Source organism: Cydia pomonella, unplaced genomic scaffold (assembly GCF_033807575.1).
Source record: "Cydia pomonella isolate Wapato2018A unplaced genomic scaffold, ilCydPomo1 PGA_scaffold_101, whole genome shotgun sequence".
NCBI classification, from domain to species: Eukaryota; Metazoa; Arthropoda; class Insecta; order Lepidoptera; family Tortricidae; genus Cydia; species Cydia pomonella.
In genome coordinates this window covers 14,852-36,396 of record NW_026907746.1, presented here as the reverse complement: position 1 = coordinate 36,396, position 21,545 = coordinate 14,852, and the positions used below count along the sequence as shown (strand labels likewise).

Here is a 21,545-nt window from a genome sequence, read left to right as displayed (position 1 = left end):
TTATGTGGTGAGTAAAGTGTGTTTGATGTTTTGCTTTATATTAGGTATTTTTAATCGGACGTCGAGTGCGCACGCAGTCTCCTCCAGCAGAACGAAGCCGGCGAGGCCACTCGTCGCTGCCAATGAACACAACACGTCGCGCCGCGCCAATACGTCGGCCCCCTTGATTTAACCCTCTATAGGGCAACTGTCTCCAAAAAGACCACCCTATAACATCATCTGTTTGTAATTTTTTCTTGTTTAGAATTTTAGGACTATAGATTGGCCATGAGGCTAGATATGAGGTTTGACTGTTTTGTCTGTTAAAGCGTTAAATAAAACTTTAATAATTTTTTACTTTTTTAACTAACGGCATTATGATAATGGGCTAATGGCCACCTAGCCTAATTGGTAGTGACCCTGCCTACAAGATCCTGGGTTCGAATCCCAGTAAGGGCATTTATTTATTTAATCTTTATTGCACAAAAGAAAACCTTATAGTACAAAAGGTGGACTTAAGGATTTATTTGTGTGTTTATCATGAATTGAATATATGTTCCTAAGTTACGGATGTTATCTATGTTTATTCATATGTATTCGCCTAATGTTACCCCTCAATACATGCCTACTCACCCCATAAAAATCCTTAAATGCGGCTGAATCATTTTCTATAGGTATTTTAAATAAGGAAAATAAAACTATTTTGAGAAATCTCTAGGACTTGTTGAAAGCACCAGTTTTCATTTCATACAAAACAGAAATAGCATGGTATAAAAGTATTATACCAAACTTTTACAAAGGACTTTATGTTTAACATTATCAAAAATGGAATTTAGTGACATTCTTGAATTTACAGAATAATTAACCAGTGAAATAAAAATATTGGCGAGAGGTACAAATATATACTAACTTCCGAACCGAGTACTTGCAAAATTTTGAATGGAATTTGAAGGGTAAATATCACTCCTGCTCACCTTACAAAATAAAATAGTTGATAAATGTTGTAAATAAAGTCTTAAGTGTAAACCATATGAAAGTTAATAAACCAGAAATACCAAACAAATTCAACACTTATAACATAAACTATTACAGCCATTTGAGCACTTCCACAAAAACGTGAAATGGTACCTTTCACTAAGCACTATTTAAATCCCACATATTTAAATCCAGTATATCTCCTGCATCCTGTATGTGTTAAAAATGAAGCTGTTCTAATATAATGACTTATATAAATTAAACAAGCGGATTAATTTTATTTGTTTACGTTTAAAAATAGGTATTCAATTTGATTATTACTGTAATAGTCATTTAGGAACAAATATCCATGCTCATCACACAAATACATGCCCTTACCAGGATTTGAACCCGGGACCATCAGCTTCGTAGGCAGGGTCACTACCCACTAGGCCAAACCGGTGGTAGCACTTAAAGACTAAGGATTAAGGATAAGGAAAAGTTTACAAATGCCTTAAGGAGTTCCTGTGTTTCAGGCAGAATAGGAAAATATTAATTAATTTGTAATTATAGTTTGTAATTGTCAGTTACGCACGTTAAATATAGAGTAGCTAACCTAGGCGCTAGAGTAGCTAACCTAGGCGTTATTGACGGAGTGAAGTGCGCTGTCTATGATTTTTTTTTTAAGTATTCTAGGTATTGTAGCATCACCTATTTAAGGTTTTTTGGTGACACTTTTTGGTAACCTTCCATACTTAAAAGTTATTTTTGTGAAAAAAAAGATTTTTTTCTGATTTATCAGATAATTCTACATTTAAGAATCATTAGACTCCTTTTCCGAAGGCTCCCGAATAGTGCCCTACTGCCCGTAGTACGCCATATTGCATTAGCCGAGTCTTAATGCACTGCAAAAACAACATTAGGTGGAATGCCAGAGGATATAAATTTCCAATGAGGACCGCCTTTTTTGTCCGACGTTGCAGCCCGAAATTGTCAAGGGAAGGGATGTGCTAGGTAACCGTAATTTTTCCCAATATATCGATAATTCCGAAACATTATGAAAACCTCATTTCTGAAATGATTATCGTAAAAACATAAGGATCACACAAAAACCTCTGAACATGCCAGTAGCAAAATTGAGCCTATTTAAAAAGAATTCCTATTATATGCTAAGCAAAATTTATAATACAGTGCCGAAATCTATTACTAGTTTAGTTGGACATACATTTTATACTAATCTTAAGACATGGTTAATCGAAGAATGTTACTATTCATTAAATGATTTCTTTAATAAAAATAATAATTAATAATAATTTTTTAAGCAGCAAATAACCCTTGTTCGAGCTGCTGGCATGAAAATGTTATTATTTAGTATCTGAATTTTTAAATTTTATAATTATATTGTATATTTGTATAGACTATTGTAGGTACCTGAATATTTCTACGCCGATGCATGCCGGCAGAATATGCTGACCTAACACCCTCTACTCACCAACATTGTACCATATTCTTAGAAATAAATGATTGATTGATTGATTGATTGATTGATCTAATGCAATTTTGGCTAGCTTTATACACTTCTTGAATTCAGACTTCAACAGAAAAGAAATAATAAGATAACAACTTCATAGCAGTTTCAGTTTAAGATCACAAGAAAAACATGGTAGTTGATGTAATATTTCATGCTAATATATTAGGAATTATTGTATGGAAAAACAAATAAAATGAGCCTGGCAACCTTTAGTTTATGAATCATCATTAGTATCCAATTGAGTTTCAAATGAGGTAAAATACTACAAAACCGCTGATGTAGAGTAACAAGATTACAGGCTGGAAAAAATGTACCAATCCATTGTGAATAAAAACACCTACAGAAGACTAAGAAGGTATAGGCTGCCCTTGTTCCATCAAACCTGTTTGGAAGTTGTAGTCACGTGACTTGTTATGCTTTAAGTACCTCTTCGAATTCATTGTAAAACCGGCACTATCTTGTGACTAAAAACATAGAGAATGAAGATCCTAGTACTTCAAGTCTTCGCCTACATGTCGCTATGGGATTTTAGACTGTTTTTAAGCTTTAAATACATAGAGTATGTATCAACCTGCAATTATGAAGCAAATTGTGACACTGACAGTAAGACGCAGAAGATGATGGCCACGCTTGCCCCTTCAAAACCTGTTAGAAAAACAAATGTACTTACATGATTAATCAGGCTTTCCTTCTACTAGCTGCTTGTAATGTTTGCACTTCATTTGACTGAAAAACTTAGTAAATGACTACAGATTCCTGACAACAAGCCCCTGCGATTGGTTCTACACGTTTCCTGAACAAAATCCTTTTTGGAACAAAAGCGCGGGTCCCGTGCCGTGACGGGTGTGATGTCACATGTATAATTATACCTAGGTATGTGCGGCTCCACTGTGACGATGCTTATTAATCCGTGCTTGACTGGCAGGGAGACACTGTATTCAAATTTATTACACCATGTGTCATCGAAATAAAAGTAGTATTTATAGTATAATCTACGTTCAATGATACTATTGACGACCGGTCTGGCCTTGTGGGTAGTGACCATGCCAATGAATGATTGCGTTAGACCCAGCCAATCGTGCGGCTCGAATTCGTGAGTGACACCACTGAACTAGCAGACTAGCACCATTATTAGTGCCCGTAAGGCCCGTCCTTCGATATATATGTGAATGAAAAAAAGGCAATCATTTAATCATACGGGCTTGGATGGTTTATAATAAAATTATTATCAGGTGATGTTGAGATTATCATCAGAAATAATCAATAGGTGGCAGGTGTGCTGAAGGACAAATGCCTATTTTGTTCCCGCGGGAGTTATGGTTTGTGAAAAAAAACTATAACTCACTAGGGAGTTATAGCTTCTTTAATTATGTAACTTGTTCATACAAACCAAGTAGCATAAATGAGTTTTACTTTTAAAATACTGACATTTATAATTTAATATTTTTGTTTAAAATTATTTAATGTGAATGAAAAAAAGGCAATCATTTAATCATACGGGCTTGGATGGTTTATAATAAAATTATTATCAGGTGATGTTGAGATTATCATTAGAAATAATCAATAGGTGGCAGGTGTGCTGAAGGACAAATGCCTATTTTGTTCCCGCGGGAGTTATGGATTGTGAAAAAAAAGCTATAACTCCCTAGGGAGTTATAGCTTCTTTAATTATGTAACTTGTTCATACAAACCAAGTAGCATAAATGAGTTTTACTTTTAAAATACTGACATTTATAATTTAATATTTTTGTTTAAAATTATTTAATTTGATTAATTTAACAGCCGTTTAAAATATTTTTACATAATTTTCAATCGTGGCTGAATGCCGAATAGGTCTGTGCCTTCGATGCCTCACCTGCCAAGAAATTACAAAATGGCGGACGAATGTTTGATATGTCACCGTATTTAAAAATTATTTCGGTTAAAATTTAGTTTTTTCTTCGCAAGCGTGATGAAAAACATTGTGTGTAACTCCGGGGGAAAGAATATTGCACCACCCTCGTATCCAAGATTTCACTAACCCCCCTCGTTGCACAATGTATTATAGCCACTCACTTGCTTTTGGTAACTGTAGTTACCAGCTGTCACCCTTATTTTATTATAATAATACAAGTCACTAAAAAATATGAAGCATGTGAGTGGACAGTATAACTGTTCGTACCTCGTCAGTGCCCTTTTTCTCAGCGAGCATGACCTTCCCGAAGGAGCCCTTGCCCAGCACCTTGATGAACGTGAAGTCCTCCAGCGACACCTTGTCGCGCGCTCCCGACATGTCGCCACCTAACAAACACTGCCTTTAATAAAGTTGCCGCTGACTGGCCGGTAACAATGCAACAGAGTAAGATAGTCTCATTATAAACGTTATATTATTTTTATAGGGAGCGTGCATGAACTGTAGGAGGCAGCATAGGAGCCGTCAGATTTTTGGCGCGAGGCGTAAATGTGATGTTTATTGTTCCGATGTAGCCCACAAGATGGCAGCACTTACTATGCACAAGAAAACACGTGACGTGTAAATGTACATGTTTATGGTTCCGATTAAGGTCACAAGATGGCAGACCCTCCAACGCGCAAGGTATCTATAGTCATTTGACATTAACAAGGATATTGCCACACTTCGTCATAGCAAATGCCATGCAGTTGTCTTGGTTCAACTCCATCTCATTCAAGCGCCATTCTTGATAAAGGCCTTGGTATAAAAACTTTCGTGGTACAGTCTAGTGTAAAAATATAGGTCCACGAAACTTTCTCAAATATGTCGCATAGCTCTTAATTCGCCGACTTAAGAGCTATGGGACATATTTCTGAGCAACTTGTGCGCACCCACGTTTTTAAACTTGACTGTACGACTAGATGCCTGCGTTTATTATGGTAGTATTATTATTTTCATAATACAGATAACTTGTAGCAGTCTGAACCTACACAATATATCTCAGCGTTGAAAACACAATACATTAGTGATTAGGTATCTCACGGCGATAAAACGATTTAATGGTGTCGTGGGACCGTATCAATGCAGGGGAAAATGGGCCATTTTTAATAATTATATACTTACCTAAGTAAAGTACAAAATGGGAAATGTAGGTAACTAAAAGATTGTTCTATTTTATCTAACGTATGAAATATGAAAGCGGCTGAAATTCTAGGACCAAGTCGCGTAACCTGTAACCATACAAGCCATATGACTTCGGTGCTTATCGGATAGACAGTTAAGTAGTTTGCCCGAGGAGTCAGCGGGAGAGGCGCTGGAGGTGTCGCGCACGTTCAAGGACAGCGTGGTGCGGCCCATACTCAAGCGGCACTTCGGACGGGACGAGTTCCTCGGACGGATCAATGAGATTGTGTAAGTTACCTACTGATTGACGTAAAGCAGGGCATTATGGGATGCTCTATATAGGGGATATATTACTTTTTTTGTTCACTCGATACATTATTAAAAATTACGGTATATTTGTCTAAAATTTGGTTTGTGGGTAAAAACTAGCCAAGTCAAATCCTTTGGATAATGTAATTTCATTTTTAAATTTTTTTTTTACATAATTTATTCATGAATGGTACATTAATAAAAATAACTTAAATATCTATATAAAAAGTTAGGTCCCTTTGGCATGGTGCCAAGGAGGCTGCTTTATAATTTAAGGATTTTCTACACAGCACAGAACTTGGCAACCATATAGATTTCAATTCTTTTGTCGGCGAGTCAACAAAGACACATATTCTTAATATTGAACTTGGCTCTCATTTCATATTTATGTTTTTGCTGGGATTTAATATAATATGTATTACTTGTGAGATACATTGTGTTTTCATGCGATATGGCCAAATCTTTCTGTTTATTTCTAATAGAAAACAAATAAGATTTTTAATATTAATATGGTAACTATAAGATGTTGTTAGGTTAGCTAATTATGTTATAACTTTAGACAGAAGGTCCTTTAAGTAGGGACTGAATAAATTAATCGACTTGGTATAAGTATATGATTACTGTATGTACTAACAATAGTCTTGTAAGTTATCTTGTGTAATACTAACACTATGGGCTTTGCCTGAAATAAACAATTTAATAATAATAATAACATAAATAAATAAATAAAATATAAATATTATACGACATTATTATACCTACAAATTGACTAAGTCCCACAGTAAGCTCAATAAGGCTTGTGTTGAGGGTACTTAGACAACGATATATAAGTATTTATAAATACTTAAATACATAGGAAACAGCCATGACTCAGGTACAAATATCAATGCTCATCACCAGTGATCGGCACGACCCGTGTCGCACGGTGTCAATGACCTCAATCATTATGTTAACATGGATATGCCCCGAGATTTCGGTCTTTTTAGGAAGTCAGTATTTCCGATTATAGTAGGTACATAAAGGTATTCCACACAGGAAGATGAATGATTTTTACCATTAAATAAAATGACGTCAAGTTCGTTCGTTTGAGGAAAGGTCCGAGTTCTCCTACGCGTCATATTCAGGACACCAACGAGCAACAGTTCACTTTGTCCAATCAGCAGCCAATAGGAAGTCCAGTTAGTGTAACATAAGAGATTATCGAGTCCGTAAAACAAGCCAAAGTCGTTGAAATAAACACTGAGATAATAAGGAACTTTAACAACACGTGCGAACTTAATGAACCGAGGAACATAAGTAAACATGCCCGTAAAGCGGTGTCACTCACGAATTCGAGCCAATCGTGCAGTCTAACGCCACAACGCGATTGGTTGATGAGTTCGCAACACGCGCGCGATTGGTCGCAACTAGTTGCGTTGGACTGCACGATTGGCTCGAATTCGTGACACCACTAAACTAGCACCATTCTTAGTGCCTATAAGGCCCGTCCTTAGGCGGCCGGTACACTTGTAAGTTTTACTTACGTAAGTAGGGACACAGCTATACTATAGAGTGAGAGATGAATATATGGTGTACCGAACTATTTGGCTACTTTGGTTACTACAAAGTATTTGACGCTGACTGTACACATGTTTCAAATTGGAAAGAACCAAGACGCGACATGCAGGTTCTGCCATGAGTCCGAGGAGACTGCAATGCACATTCTCTGCTCCTGTGGACCACTAATGTCAAAAAGAAGTACCCACTTAGGGCGGCACGTGTTGCAACCCTATGAGGTACAGAAATATACCTTAACACTCTTGACATAATATACAGTAACAAGATAAAACGACGTGGTTTTAAATGTGCGCCGTCCGGACCGGTTCAACGGGGTGGCTATGGAGAGTAGAGGTAATGTGTTTGAAAAGTGTCCATCAAAAAACCTTGAATAGGTGGCGCCCCAATACATCGCGAACAAATTTTTGACTTTGATAAAAATAATCAAAGCACTGACAGCGCACTTCACTCCGTCAATAACGTCTAAGTTCATGTCGCGTCCTTGTGCTACCCTAGCGCCACCGGAGAGATTGCGAACTATTATTAACACATAAAAACGGTTCTCTGCCTTTTCACCGAAAATTATATTGCCGAATTTCACTTGCCAACCACCTTTTCGCCGAAATTTCATTTAGGCGAATTTCATTTCCCAATTCTACATAATCCAACCTAGCTTAACCCAACGTAGTACGCAATTTTCATTTCCCAACTATGGGGTTGTGGGAAATGAAATGGTTGCAAAATAATTATTTGGTAAAAGATATTATGCCAACTAAAACGTCTGCGAACAATTTGGTTGGCAAGTGAAATTCGGCAATATATATTTCGGTGAAAAGGCAGGATACCCATAAAAACACTTCGGATACTTCTCACATTTTCGTGGAACGTAATTTTCAATTTCTATAGGAACTTACTGTATTTCGTGTGAAATTAAAAAAAAAATCGATCCCCCACTACCGTGCGCGAGGCACTCGACGGTCCTGAGTCTGTGCAGTGGAAGGGAGCGATGCAAGATGAGTATCAGTCTTTCTTAGATAACAAATGTCTGGAACTTGTGGACTTGCCGAAGGGGAAGAAACCTGTCAAGTTCAAGTGGATATTTAAGAAAAAGAGAGGCATGAATGGAGAGCTCCTGCAATACAAGGCTCGGTTGGTTGCGAATGGATTCACACAAAAGTATGGAGTAGATTACTTCGAAACTTTCTCACCCGTCGTGAGATACTCCACAATAAGACTACTCTTGGCACTGGCGGCGGAATATGATATGGAAGTTGATCATATGGACGTCAAGACAGCTTTTCTAAACGGTGACTTGAAAGAAGAGGTTTATATGGAAATTCCTGAAGGCTTTGGAGTGTTGGAATACATTACTAATTCTTTGAAACTTCTTATAAAGGTATAATAGCCGATTACAAATAAATGTTATTTCGACGTTTTTGGAAATTAAACCCCTAACAGGGTGAAAAAGGGGATGAAAGTTTGTCTTGGGGTTCATATTTTATAGTAAGTTAAGAACTCTAAACTTCGTAAAAAGGTATTACAATAAAAGGGAAATAAACTGATTTCAGCGTTCTTTTAAATTCTAGTCTCTATAACGGTTCATAAGTTGCATAATACATATTTTGCACCTACTATAGATGTAAAATGTCCAAGATAAGATTCTACGCGGACGAAGTCGCGGGCAACAGCTAGTCTCACTATATGCAGGCTTTTGCTTTGTTATATTCTTAAAGCAAGGCTCTCTTTAGTACAGGTATTATTCGGTTAGTCTTATTTTGAAACTTGGTCATACTAGTAAGTTAATATAAATATGTTATCCGAATAACGACTCCGAAGTCGTAAATGATAACAACTACTAGGTAAATAGACTAAACAAAATGTCAAACACTTTCATTCACCGCTATAAATTAAACGTACATAAATTGATCCAGATTCCGCCTAATAAATCGAATTAGCGCTGTGCGTACAATAATTTTATTACCGGTCCAAAGCATATAAGGAAGGCCGATAACACTAATAAAGCTTCTAAGATATCAGAGTGCTGTCCAATATCTGAACCACTTACAGCTAAAAGGGGAAATTGCACAAGTTGTCGCAGATAATCAATAAGGATCTAGTCTGTTTGGTAAGTGTCAATTCAACGATAGTGGTGTAATTTACTTTACAATAATTACCTGCATTCTATAAATCCAGGGTTACTATATGTATTCTTTAAAGTATTTCACTCAAATGGATCCTACTAATAACAGAGGTGTATTATTATATTTGTGTTGCTACTCACATCCCCAGTTGTAAGAAAGGAAATGTTACATGTTTTTACATTTCTGGTTCTTTTCAGTACTGCTCGTTGAAGCAGGAGGCGAGAGAAAATCACTTAGACAAAACAGACAAGACTAGGTAGTTACGCAATATAATAATATATTTAATAGTCCCAGAAGCCGTTATATGGGACGACACGGCGCGATTAATAACCGTAGCTGCGTGTAGGCAATAACAGCGATTTGGCGAATAAATCACTAGATAGGAAGTGATATCTCTTCGACGCAAGCGCAATGGGCTCACGTGAACTGGGACCAATAACTACGAATACCTATATGCAGCAGGGTTACCACATGGAGTCTACACGAAATATTAGGTCATAACATGAGCCATCGTGTTATTTACTAGTCAAATATAAAAAGAAAACTAAAATTTTCGGTACATAAAGTACTTGCATGTTGAAGTTTTAAGGAAGGGCATGCCCGTCGTTTAAAAAAAGTAAATCATGTCTCTATGTTATATCATTAATATCAGTAACATTATGAAGATTAAGTACTCCTGTACTACGTGCACCAAAACATATTTCTGTACGTTGCTTACTATAGTTTTTGAGTACATTTAGAGGAGTCCCAAATATGAAAAATATATTTTTACAACAGAAAAGTTAAGAAATATAGTGGTACGAAATGGGTGACAGACCTCATTAGAAGAGAAATTCCAATGTCTCATTATTAGAACGCCGGTTTCCATTTTGATTTATTGCGTTTTTATAGTTCGCATTTCGAGTTGGAATAGGAATGCTAGTATTTTCTCGGAACGGTAGCCCTGCGTACGGAGCGCTACTATATGCTCTAGATCTGGAATGACATCCACTGGCTGTGCTCTACCACACAAAGCGAGATGACATTCACAATGTCCATACCTCTCTTAAAAAGATGCTTGGCTTTTATGTTTTGGCAGAGTCCAGTAAATACCTTGAAGGATTTAAAAACTGGAGACGCCTTGACTGTAATTTTCTGTACAAAACAGTCTGCCGATTTTTGCGGGGGAGGGGCACGTCAAATGTATGGCTATTTCTACGTAACGTACAAATAGCCATGTCAGATAAACGTCAGTCCATACAATACATATGACCATTGGCCGAGCTTTTCGACAGAGGGGTTAGCTCTTAAAGGCGTCTCCAGTTGTTAAATCCTCCAATGTAAATAAAGAAGACTGACATAACGTACAACGCCGCGAGAATCGTTAATGCCAATGGCATTACATATTATTTTTAAAATTTTAGATATTTGCGTATGAACACCGTTATACTATTTTAAATTTCAAAACGTAAAATTGGACTTGACCGACCATAAGTTATAGTCACAACAGTATATTTTAAGCATAGGTAAATAGAGTCAGACCAAGATAAGTTCGAAGCGATTTTGATAGCCCAGGCCCAGACGTTGTGATTTCCTAGAAGTCAAAATAATCTGTGCACGTCTGGGCTATTAAAATCTCTGCCAACTGATCTTGATTTGACTCTGAAGCAGTTTGAGCCCTTAAAAAATGTTAAACAATCTTCAAACTAGATGGCGCCATTAAAAAAAAAAGAAATGTCATAAAAGCAATATGTGACAGATTTCATACGGGTATAGTATAAAAAAACGGCCAAGTGCAAGTCGGACTAGCGCATGAAGGGTTCCGTACCATTATCTCTAAAAATGCAAAGCAATGAAAAAGGCTCATCATCATCATATCAGCCCTTTATCGCCCACTGCTGATTTTTTGACACCTATTAACATTTTACTGGTACAAAATTCGCCCTGAAACTACCGAAATAATATAAGTGGCTCCTTCATCTCCCTTGTCCTATACCTACCTATACACCGTGTTTTTATTGAATTCCGTTAACTTCGGGGTATCGGTAAGTACGTTTAAGGAAACTAAATGGCATAGTCAATTATATTTATATAATTATATATAAGTAAATAATTTTTATTTTTATAAAAAGTAATGTAATGTTGCATATAGCGTATGTATGTTGTTTATAGTATATGTAATGTGTCATATCACGGACATTACATTTAACTCAACCAAACAACTGAAAACCGTGATATATCAATGTCATTTCGAACACCGATCGCCCGAGATAGTACTTACGTTTAGTAGCAAATGTATGAACTCGTACTACACAACACACACAACAACAGGCCCTTAGGCAAGTGTACACGCTCGTAAGGGCCTTATAAGATAAAAAATGATTATTGATTATCTTCGAAATGGAATTAATCAGAATACCGGTGTCTTTGAGAAAGTTACTTAATTTAAGCTCAGGGAGGCACCCTTAAAATTAACTGGAATAAAAAAAAACACGGTGTATAGAACCTAGAACTTGACGCTTATGGCAACGAAATCGTTTTATAGCTATAAGGACGTCTACATCTTCTCAAATTCTTAGCTATCAGGTATTCCGTATTGTTTACGTCTTGAGAGCTATACTTACTACGCAATTGTATTCTATGTACTTAAATGTATAACAGTGTGAGGCAACATTGGCGCCATTATATCGCAAAGAGGTGGAGTTGAAATATCAGAGACTCCCGCGGACCAGGGGAAGCATACTTATGGAGACCACAACGAAGTACCTAGAGAAAACGACTGAGGAACCCTGTACTGACACCATAACTGTGGAATTGGACGAGCCCCCACCGCATTTGGAGCCTTGGTCGATTGAAGCAAAACCAGGTAATTTGCACTAAAGAAAATCTTTTTGTGTAAAACGCAAACTTAATGCCATTAAAGGTTTGTTTACCCGTGGTGTACTCAAAATTTTGCATAAGTTCCCCAGTCTATAAAAGAAATTACTTATGCTGGGATATTCATGGTTTTTTTTTAAATAAGAAAGGATATTGTAGTCCGAATGGAACCCTACTATTAGTCTTGTCCGTCAGTTCGTGGATTAATTCAGAAACACTGAGTTGGGGCGGGAGGTCGTGTTTACGGCGGTCAATTACTTATAATAGGAGTTTAGTTTGAATAGTTTAATTTATCTCTAATTGCGACTAAAGAACCTCTTGACTGGTTTATTATTAAAGATTTGTAATTTTGTTTTTGAATTTAGTGGCACGTATATCTTACTAGATATACAGTATAAAATAATGCCTGGTAATTGTATAATTGCTAGGCGAACTATAATTTCAAGCCTATGCTGTCTCTCTACGAGTATACTAAATAGGAGATTCAAATAAACCGCTTTATTCATAGGGACGACATCATACTGTTGCGTCTAGTGCCTAATTCGTGTAGTATGTCGAATCCAGGATATCTAGACTGCTGAATAAAACTATAGCGGACTGTAAACACTAATTTAATTACTGGTAATTACAGAGGTAGTTATAATTATTTTTGGCGCGACGCGATATGTGTGCGTTCCGCGAGCCGTAAGTTCGATTCTGACCGTCCCCCCGCGGACCGGCCCCGGTCCCCGTCGCTGGCTAACCGGTCCGGTGACGTGACGGTGGACGTCATCGCTGTTGCTGTGGAGTTAACTCGATGCGGCGGCGGGCTTGTCGCCAACATATACTCCCGGCGTTGAAGAGCTTGGGTCTTCAAGATCTTGTATGGGTAGAGGACAAATTGTATTGAAGGCCCGACGAATTACTCCTTTTTTCGTCCTTATGTCGGCTACTCTTGCGACGCCATCTCTGCCAGGCAGCACTTGAACGATGCGGCCAAGGAGCCACATAAGCGGCGGTAAGTTCTTGTCCTTGATTACCACCATGGTTCCGACGTCGAGGTTGCCCCTTGAGCTCTGCCATTTCGTTCTCTGTTGCAAGCCAGTAACGTACTCGTTGGAGAACCTGTTCCAGAAGTGCTGTTTCAGAAACTCGATGCGCTGGTACCTTTGGAGTGAGGTAATCTTTTGATCAGTGAGCTGAGGGTAAGGCAAAGACGTGAGAGGCCTTCCAATCAAGAAATGAGCTGGACTCAAAAAAGTTAGATCAGATGGATCATTAGAAAGTGGCGTAAGAGGACGTGAGTTTAAAATCGCTTCCATCTTTACTAAACACGTAGCCAATAACTCATAGGTGAGGTGTGTAAGACCTAGGGTTCGTCGCAGGTGGTACTTTACCGACTTCACCGCAGACTCCCAGATTCCTCCGAAGTGAGGTGTGTATGCTGGGATGAAAGAGAAATTGATTTGCGCGTCGGCCATGTCTGCCGCAAAGTCTTGTTTTAAGAGATTTGAGAGCTCATTGAAGCTACCAACAAAGGTCGTGCCATTATCTGAGAATATTACCTTTGGTTTGCCACGACGACCGATAAATCGGTTAAGAGCTGCCATAAAAGCCTCCTTGGTTAAATCCGAAACAAGCTCCAAATGAAGTGCCTTGGATGCTAAACACACAAATATGCAAATGTAGGCCTTGATGAGCCTACACCCCCTACCTTTGCGGTCAGCTATAAGAATTGGACCGGCGTAATCGGTGCCTGTTTCGAGGAACGGATATTCAAGGTGCAACCTTTCTTTCGGCAAGTTACCCATTACTGGTTGCACTGTTTCACCTTTCAACCGAACACATTTGAGACAAGTATGGACAACCTGTTTTGCCAAGTTTCTTCCTCCGAGCGGCCAGTAGTTAAGTTTTATAGTCGCTAGAAGTAATTGAGGAGGCGCGTGAAGTAGACGTAAGTGGAACATTTTAAAAAACAGCCTTGCGAGATGATGCTTACTACAGAGGACTATAGGATGCTTTGTGCCATAGTCATAGAATGAGTTGACGAGTCGACCCCCGACTCTAATAAGCCCTGAATCAAGAAATGGTGACAGCGAACTAAGCCGGCTTTTCTTTGGCAATGGTTTCCCTGTTTTAAGAAGTTCGTACTCGTTAGGAAAAGAGTCTTGTTGGGACCTACGAAGAAGTAGAACTGAAGCCGATTCTAGCTCAGCTAATGTAAGACCACCGGTTTTCTTAGTATTTTCCTTTTTACAATTGTGGATGAATCTAAGTATATACGCTATTATCCGTTGCAATTTTGAATAAGATGATTTGTTTTTAATTAAATGTTCTATTGGCTTACAAGAGTTATCAAAAGCGGGACATGTGACTAATGATTTTGCCGGTAACATCTCTGGCAATGAAGACTCATTACCAGACCTTCCTGGGGCGGTCGGCCAGTAGGCCATGTCCTGCTTCAAGAAGGATGGTCCAGACCACCACAAGGAAGAGTTCATTATGAGGTCGGCACTTAAACCTCGAGATACTAGATCTGCAGGATTCTCCTTTGAAGGTACGTAGCGCCAACAAGCGGCTTTGGAACTTTCCTGGATCTCTGATATCCGGTTTTTTACAAAAGGACGCAATGAACAAGGAGATGATGATAACCAACCCATGACTATCATAGAGTCACACCAAAATACGCAATGGTCTGGTTTCCGGATAACTGACTCAAGAACCTTTGTGCATAATCTTGCGCCTAATAAGGCCCCGCAAAGCTCAAGACGAGGAATAGTTGTGGCCTTAATAGGCGCGACTTTGCTTTTTGATGCCAGTAGGCGAACACTCACTGAGCCATCCCCGGCCACGGAGCGGACGTACAGGCAAGCTCCGTATGCTTTCTCCGACGCATCAGTGAAGACGTGGAAATCAACAACCGTAGGTGTATTGCACAAGACCCAGCGAGGTATCTGGACTTTATTAAGATAAGGCAGAGATTTCACAAAGTCTTCCCAGGATGTAAGTATGTCTCCTGTAAGCGGATCATCCCAAGAACACTGGTTTACCCAAAGTTTCTGCATTAGTATTTTCGCCTGCACTATACAAGGCGTTACTAATCCTAGAGGGTCAAAGATTTGGGCTATGACTGAAAGAATGTGCCTTTTTGTGACTACTTTTGGTAACGAGATGTCTATGCGAAACGTAAGACTGTCTTGAGCGCATCTCCAATTAAGACCCAATGTTTTAGACAGCTCGTTCTCGCTCAGATCCACACATTCTTTCAGACATGGGTTCTCACCGACGGCTTTAAGAATCTCTTCATTATTAGACTGCCATTTACGCAAGTGAAATTGGGCATTTTTCAGCGTGGTTGTTACATTACGACACAGTGCCACAGTATCATCTATTGAATGAGAGCCAGATAGGAAGTCGTCTACATAAAAGTCCCTGGCGATCGCTTCCTGTGTTTCCTTGTCACTGGACTCCTGTGATAGCTGTAAGAGGCACCGCGTGCTCAGAAACGGCGCTGATGACGTCCCATAAGTCACGGTATTAAGAGAATAGATTTTAAGCGGCTTAGAAGGGTCTGCCCTCCATAAGATCAACTGAAGTTGACGTTGTTCATCGTCCACAAGAATTTGCCGATACATTTTCTCGATGTCAGCTGACACCACATATTTATGTTGACGAAACCGCAGTAAGATGGAAAATAAGTCGTCCTGAACCCTGGGTCCTGTTAACTGGATGTCGTTAAATGATTTTCCTGATGTAGTGGCAGCTGAAGCATCAAACACGACACGAAGCTTGGTAGTCGTGCTAGACTCTCTTAACACGGCGTGGTGAGGCAAATAATATGACGGTAATGAACTGTAAGGCAAAGTTTCACTCATGTGACCCAAAACCTCGTATTCCTCCATGAATTTTACATAGCGCTCCTTTAATAAGGAGTCCCTATCTAACCTGCGTTCGAGCGATAAAAATCTTCGCTTGGCCATCCCGTAGGAGTCTCCTAAGGTATCGGGAGATTCCTTCAGAGGAACGGTCACCACAAAACGTCCGTCTTTATCTCTCTTAGTAGTTTTGTTAAAGAGTTCTTCACACGCGTTTTCGTCCGGTGTGAAGTCATGTTTTGGGGATATGGTATCAAGTTCCCAAAATTTTGTAAGAGTCGTGTCCGTTTGTTTGTCAGTCAGGAACAAGCAAACTGGTTTGACAGAGGTAGGTTGATTTATGGCGCCTACTAAGAGCCAACCTAGCTTTGTCTCAACGAGGAAGGGATCATTTTTGCCTAAGATAATGCGATTGGTGCCGAGAACGCTCCAAAATATTTTAGCCCCAAGAAGAATCTCAATATCAGCGGGTTCGGTGTATGAAGGATCGGCAAGACAAATTTCCGAAGGTATGGGTACGTCCGTTACGTCAATGTATGTGTGAGGTATTGGTGACGTAATGTCGGACAATACGTTGCACTCTATGTCAGTGCTATAAGCCCCATCATAAGACTCCAATTTAAGAGAGCACGATTGGGTGATATTTGATTCATGCTTTTCAAGCATGGACACTGTAGTTTTGACATTTTTAATTGGCAGGTTCAGCCTCTCAGATAAGTCCCGAGTTATGTAATTATATGTACTGCCATTATCTAATAAGACCCTAACACTGTGCAATTTCCCTTGACCATCGCGCACTTTGACTAAGGCTGTTGAAAGCAAAACATGCTCGGCCACGTTAACATTGTGGGCATTCGCGGAAAAAGCTATGTGTTCTGACGCGGTCTTAGGTTCCGTATGGACGTGAAGAAGTGTGTTATGCTTGGTCTTGCAGTACTTGCAGTGGCTAAGTTTGCACTTACTCTCGTTATGACCGGGACGTAAGCAATTTAAGCACACGTTAAATTCCTTTGCCTTGAGTACGCGTTGTTCTACTGGCAAAGCCCTTTCGCAATTGAAGACGTAATGAGCTTTATTACATAAAGGGCAAGTTACGTTATATGTTTTAGGCTTATTAACGTTACTTGCTGAAGCCAGAAGGCTTTTTGGTTTATTGTTGACAGACGTGTCCGTCCTAACCCTGTTGTGCTTGGCTTCTTCTAAAGTTTCCAAAAGATTGCACCTATTGGTAAGAAACGTTATGAAATCGCTAAGTGCCGGAGGGTTTGTCAACTGATTCCTATGTTCCTCCCATTCCCTACTTGTAACTCCGTCTAATTTGGCTGCCATGATGTGGATTATTAATGTATCCCAATGCTCTACGGGCTGGTCTAAAGTTGCTAAGGCATTTAAGTTCTTTTTAGTGTTGTCAACAATCTGTCGCAAGGCTACACTTGACTCTTTATGCACCTGTTCAATATTAAAAAGTGCCTGGACATGATTGTTGACAAGCAACTGTTTGTTGTCGTATCGTTCACAAAGGAGTTTCCAAGCGGCATCGTAGTTATCCCCCTTAAAGTCCAAGCTTCTAATCACCAAGGCCGCGCTTCCATGAAGAGAGGCGCGTAGGTAGTGAAACTTGTTAATGTTGTCGATACTTGTCTCAGAATGAATTAAGGAAACATAAATGTCTTTAAACTCCAGCCAATTCTGATAACCACCGCTGAAGTGCGGTAAATTAATTTTTGGCAACCTTACATTGTTGTGCTTATAAGACACCACTGTTGGGCATTCATTGGAGCCTACCTCGGATTGAACCTCCTTGGCGCGTTGGCTGCGATGCCTGTCCACCAGCTCCCGAGCGGCGGCAATCTCTTTGTAGTAAGACCGCTCGAACAGCTCGCGTGCAGTATATTGCTCGGTAGGATCCTCAGCTAGCATCTCCAATTCGCTCTGGTAAAAATCAAAAGAGTCGTACGAATCATCAAGTTTTTTAATACGCATGTCTAATTCCACTAACTGCGAATCACTGAGTTGTTCACAAGTTTTCGCAGTATTAAAATAAGCAATAAACTGTGTAAGCTTAGCTTTAATTGAAGCGCGCTTCTTTATTAATTCTTTGCATCTATCCTCGGCAGACATTATGCAGTTATAAGAATTAAATGAAGCAATCTGCTAATTATTATAAGCGCTAAGCACTATGCAAAACCCTGACGAAAAATAAATAGCAACAATTTAATTTTAAGGTGATAATTTAAAACCCTGATGTTATTTTATTAGCAAGGCAAAAATAACAATGTAACTTTTGCCTGTGCAATTTTTGCAGGCGCTGATACTTTTTTAATGTCGGACCAACTTGTGCTATTGCTAAAAAATTTGATCAGACACTTAACTTTTACTATACAATAATTATTGTAGGTATACCCACCTATTGACTATGAAAATAGGTACGGAATGTTCAATGATTTAGCAATATGAATGTTAACTATGATAATAATCTTATAATGAAATGGATTCGTAATCAAATTTTATTACTGTTATGCTGATTTAACTTACGGCCAAATCTAAATGTAATGTACGTTATCTTATTGTTTACTGTATGTTATTTAACACTTTACTGTAATTACGTGTATTTACGAATAAAATTAGTAATTGTAAACAATAAGATTTCGTTGAATATGTATATGATTTTAAGATTGTATAAATTATTATGTTTATTTATATATTTGTATGTATATTATAGGTATAAATTATCTATGAATGTAACTCAATTTAACTGTAATTGGTTTTGTTTATTTCTAATTACGATTAATGCGAAATTGTTACTTATGTATGAAATGACAATTAATGAAATAATAAAAATGTTATTTATGTTGTAATGTTATTGAGATCGAAGCAAAGTTAAGCAACACAATTACGCTACGGTTAAAGTTCCCGTAAGCAATGTTATTTTGAAAATGATCTTGTGATTATTACGATTGTGAAATAAGAGTTTAAATTAAAACAACCGAGTTTAATTAGGTAATAGGAATTGGAAAGACCTCACAGTTATGCTCTCCTGATTATTGTCCAGTAGATTGCGGGCTCCTGTTCCTATTGCACTTCGGTTTCACTTTAGATTATTTTGTGCACTAGGACCGTAATTGATTGCTTCTTGGCTCGTGGGGAGTTCGCTTGGTGTCCTTCGCGATACCTAAGTCCGTCGTTAGGTTTGCCGTTGCTTGACGATTTTATTTCCTAGATTAAGCGGCTAGCCAGAAGACACTGAAGGTGGACGGATGGTGATGCTGATGAATGAAGAACTGCGCTCTCGTGATCGGCCGACTTCCAAAAAAATCTTCGTAACTTCGTAATTAACAGGGTCGCTTCTCTTCTTCGGCGAGTTTAGGACCATTTGTTGCGTCTAGTGCCTAATTCGTGTAGTATGTCGAATCCAGGATATCTAGACTGCTGAATAAAACTATAGCGGACTGTAAACACTAATTTAATTACTGGTAATTACAGAGGTAGTTATAATTATTTTTGGCGCGACGCGATATGTGTGCGTTCCGCGAGCCGTAAGTTCGATTCTGACCGTCCCCCCGCGGACCGGCCCCGGTCCCCGTCGCTGGCTAACCGGTCCGGTGACGTGACGGTGGACGTCATCGCTGTTGCTGTGGAGTTAACTCGATGCGGCGGCGGGCTTGTCGCCAACAATACATTGGGTCATATTTTCGATGAAGGACATGGCGTGGTAATAGGAAGGGATCCCGCCCTCGCCCAGCTGACGCTAAAACCCAATAGTGTCCGGAGAAGCGGGGGTGAGGCGTCATGGAGCCGGAAAAAAGCCTCAGGAGAAATTGACCCATTCTCCTGGGGGTTGTCATTTTGGGCCTCGACCGAGTAACTTAATGCTAGAGGGGCATGAGGGCGCCCACAAGCTTGTTTAGTGGAAGACCAAATCCAAAATAATGTCAGACAGAAAATGGGTTTGTTGGTTGACGTAGTTCGGCCCAATTCAGGAACGGAATGACGGTAATACGGGCAGTACTGCTTTATCAAAATCAAATCGAAAGACCTTTGCCAATATTTTAGGCCTCGAAGAATGGCTTGTTGATGACCTACATACTATTCTTGTGGCATTATCATGCGGTTTGGAAATAGATTCTATGAATTTTCAGGTATTTTGTAACAATTTGGCTACCAAATACGTCAAAAAATATGGCTGGTACATGACCGTCACGGTTCATAAAATACTAATACATGGTGCGAAAATCATAGAATCTATTTCCTTATCCATTGGAATGCTCTCAGAACAAGCCGGTGAATCAAGGAACAAATTTTGGCGTTATGATCGAGAGCACCATACGCAAATTATAGACCATAAAACCACTATCCTTGACTTGTTCCACCGAGCTTTAGAGTCTTCTGACCCATATGAACTTTCATCACAATCCCACAGCATCACTCTACGCCTGAATAGGCGGTCCTTCACCGCGAGCTGATTATTTAATTGACCGTTCGCCCCCCGAAGGGCAGCGCTTCGTGACACGTCGCGACAGCCCAATAAAGTGCATCGACAATTGTTACTTTATTAGTAATCAAGGGCCGTAAAAAGGGATTATCGTTGTAGCCGTATTGTTTCAAGAGCTTATTGTTTAACGATGTATGTTTACTCTGTAATTAAATGGAAACTGAAATATGGGGAAATGTATTGACTATTTTAAAATAGTGAACAACAAGAGAACAGACTGGACTAATAATAGGTACATAGAAAGCTTTGTGAACTATACTAACTAACTGGGCTGGGTCATGCCAAATGTGAATGTGACAGTACACGTTAAAGAGAGAGAAAAGCGTGACAAGCGAGGAGGAAGTTCCAAAAACTCGATATTTCGTGTGACGTAATGGATGCGTGTGTGTGTGATATTACTAGTAGGTACAGAGATATGCTACTATTAAATGCAATGTGCCATTACATCTCAACTCATAACTTTCTCCAAATAGGCCTATCTCGGCACATCTCGCCATATGAAACATAATTCTTTTATCATGTCACAGTCGTATTAGGTTACAAACGAGCGCGGGTCATAAGTCAACGGTCCGAGCATGTTTGAAGTGAGCTATCTTGTTTGATAAATGGTCTTCCGTGTACAGTTCCAACGTGTTCGGTTACTGTAACTTTAGCATCCCCGTGTTGCTTACAGATAGGTACTTTAAGAGCACGTGGTAAGAACCATTTTCATTTGGCTAGCTCGTATAATACGGCGGCCTATGTTTAGTTGTAAAATACTGTAGCGAACTGGTCGGGTCTAAACAGAGTTACAGGAACGATGTAACAGTACTAACAGTGTTTTATGTTGTATGTGGAT

The 21,545-nt window shown here is 39.1% G+C and overlaps 1 protein-coding gene across 4 annotated transcripts; it reads right to left on the bottom strand.

The window, feature by feature from the left end:
- Positions 1-12,956: 12,956 nt before the first annotated feature.
- LOC133533163 (uncharacterized) lies at positions 12,957-19,393 on the bottom strand. Of its 4 annotated transcripts, none has more exons than XM_061872124.1 (2): positions 18,001-19,393; positions 12,957-13,507 (listed from the first exon to the last, which is right to left on the bottom strand). In XM_061872124.1, exons 1-2 carry the CDS (start codon positions 18,334-18,336, stop codon positions 13,214-13,216), a joined length of 630 nt encoding a protein of 209 aa, XP_061728108.1. In that variant the 5' UTR covers positions 18,337-19,393; the 3' UTR covers positions 12,957-13,213. The 4 variants fall into 4 exon arrangements, with proteins under 4 accessions (XP_061728108.1, XP_061728105.1, XP_061728107.1 ...); XM_061872121.1 differs by having other exon boundaries at positions 13,906-18,892; XM_061872123.1 differs by having other exon boundaries at positions 12,957-14,003; positions 18,001-18,140.
- Between the last annotated feature and the right edge of the window lie 2,152 nt (positions 19,394-21,545).

What these genes read in the sequence shown, in the direction of transcription:
- LOC133533163 (XM_061872121.1), bottom strand. Translation starts at nt 18,336, where the DNA reads ATGTCTGCCGAGGATAGATGCAAAGAATTAATAAAGAAGCGCGCTTCA. An exon ending in GTCGTCGTGGCAAACCAAAG is followed by an intron (nt 13,508 to 13,905) that starts GTAATATTCTCA and finishes CTCACTCCAAAG; the next exon opens with GTACCAGCGCATCGAGTTTC.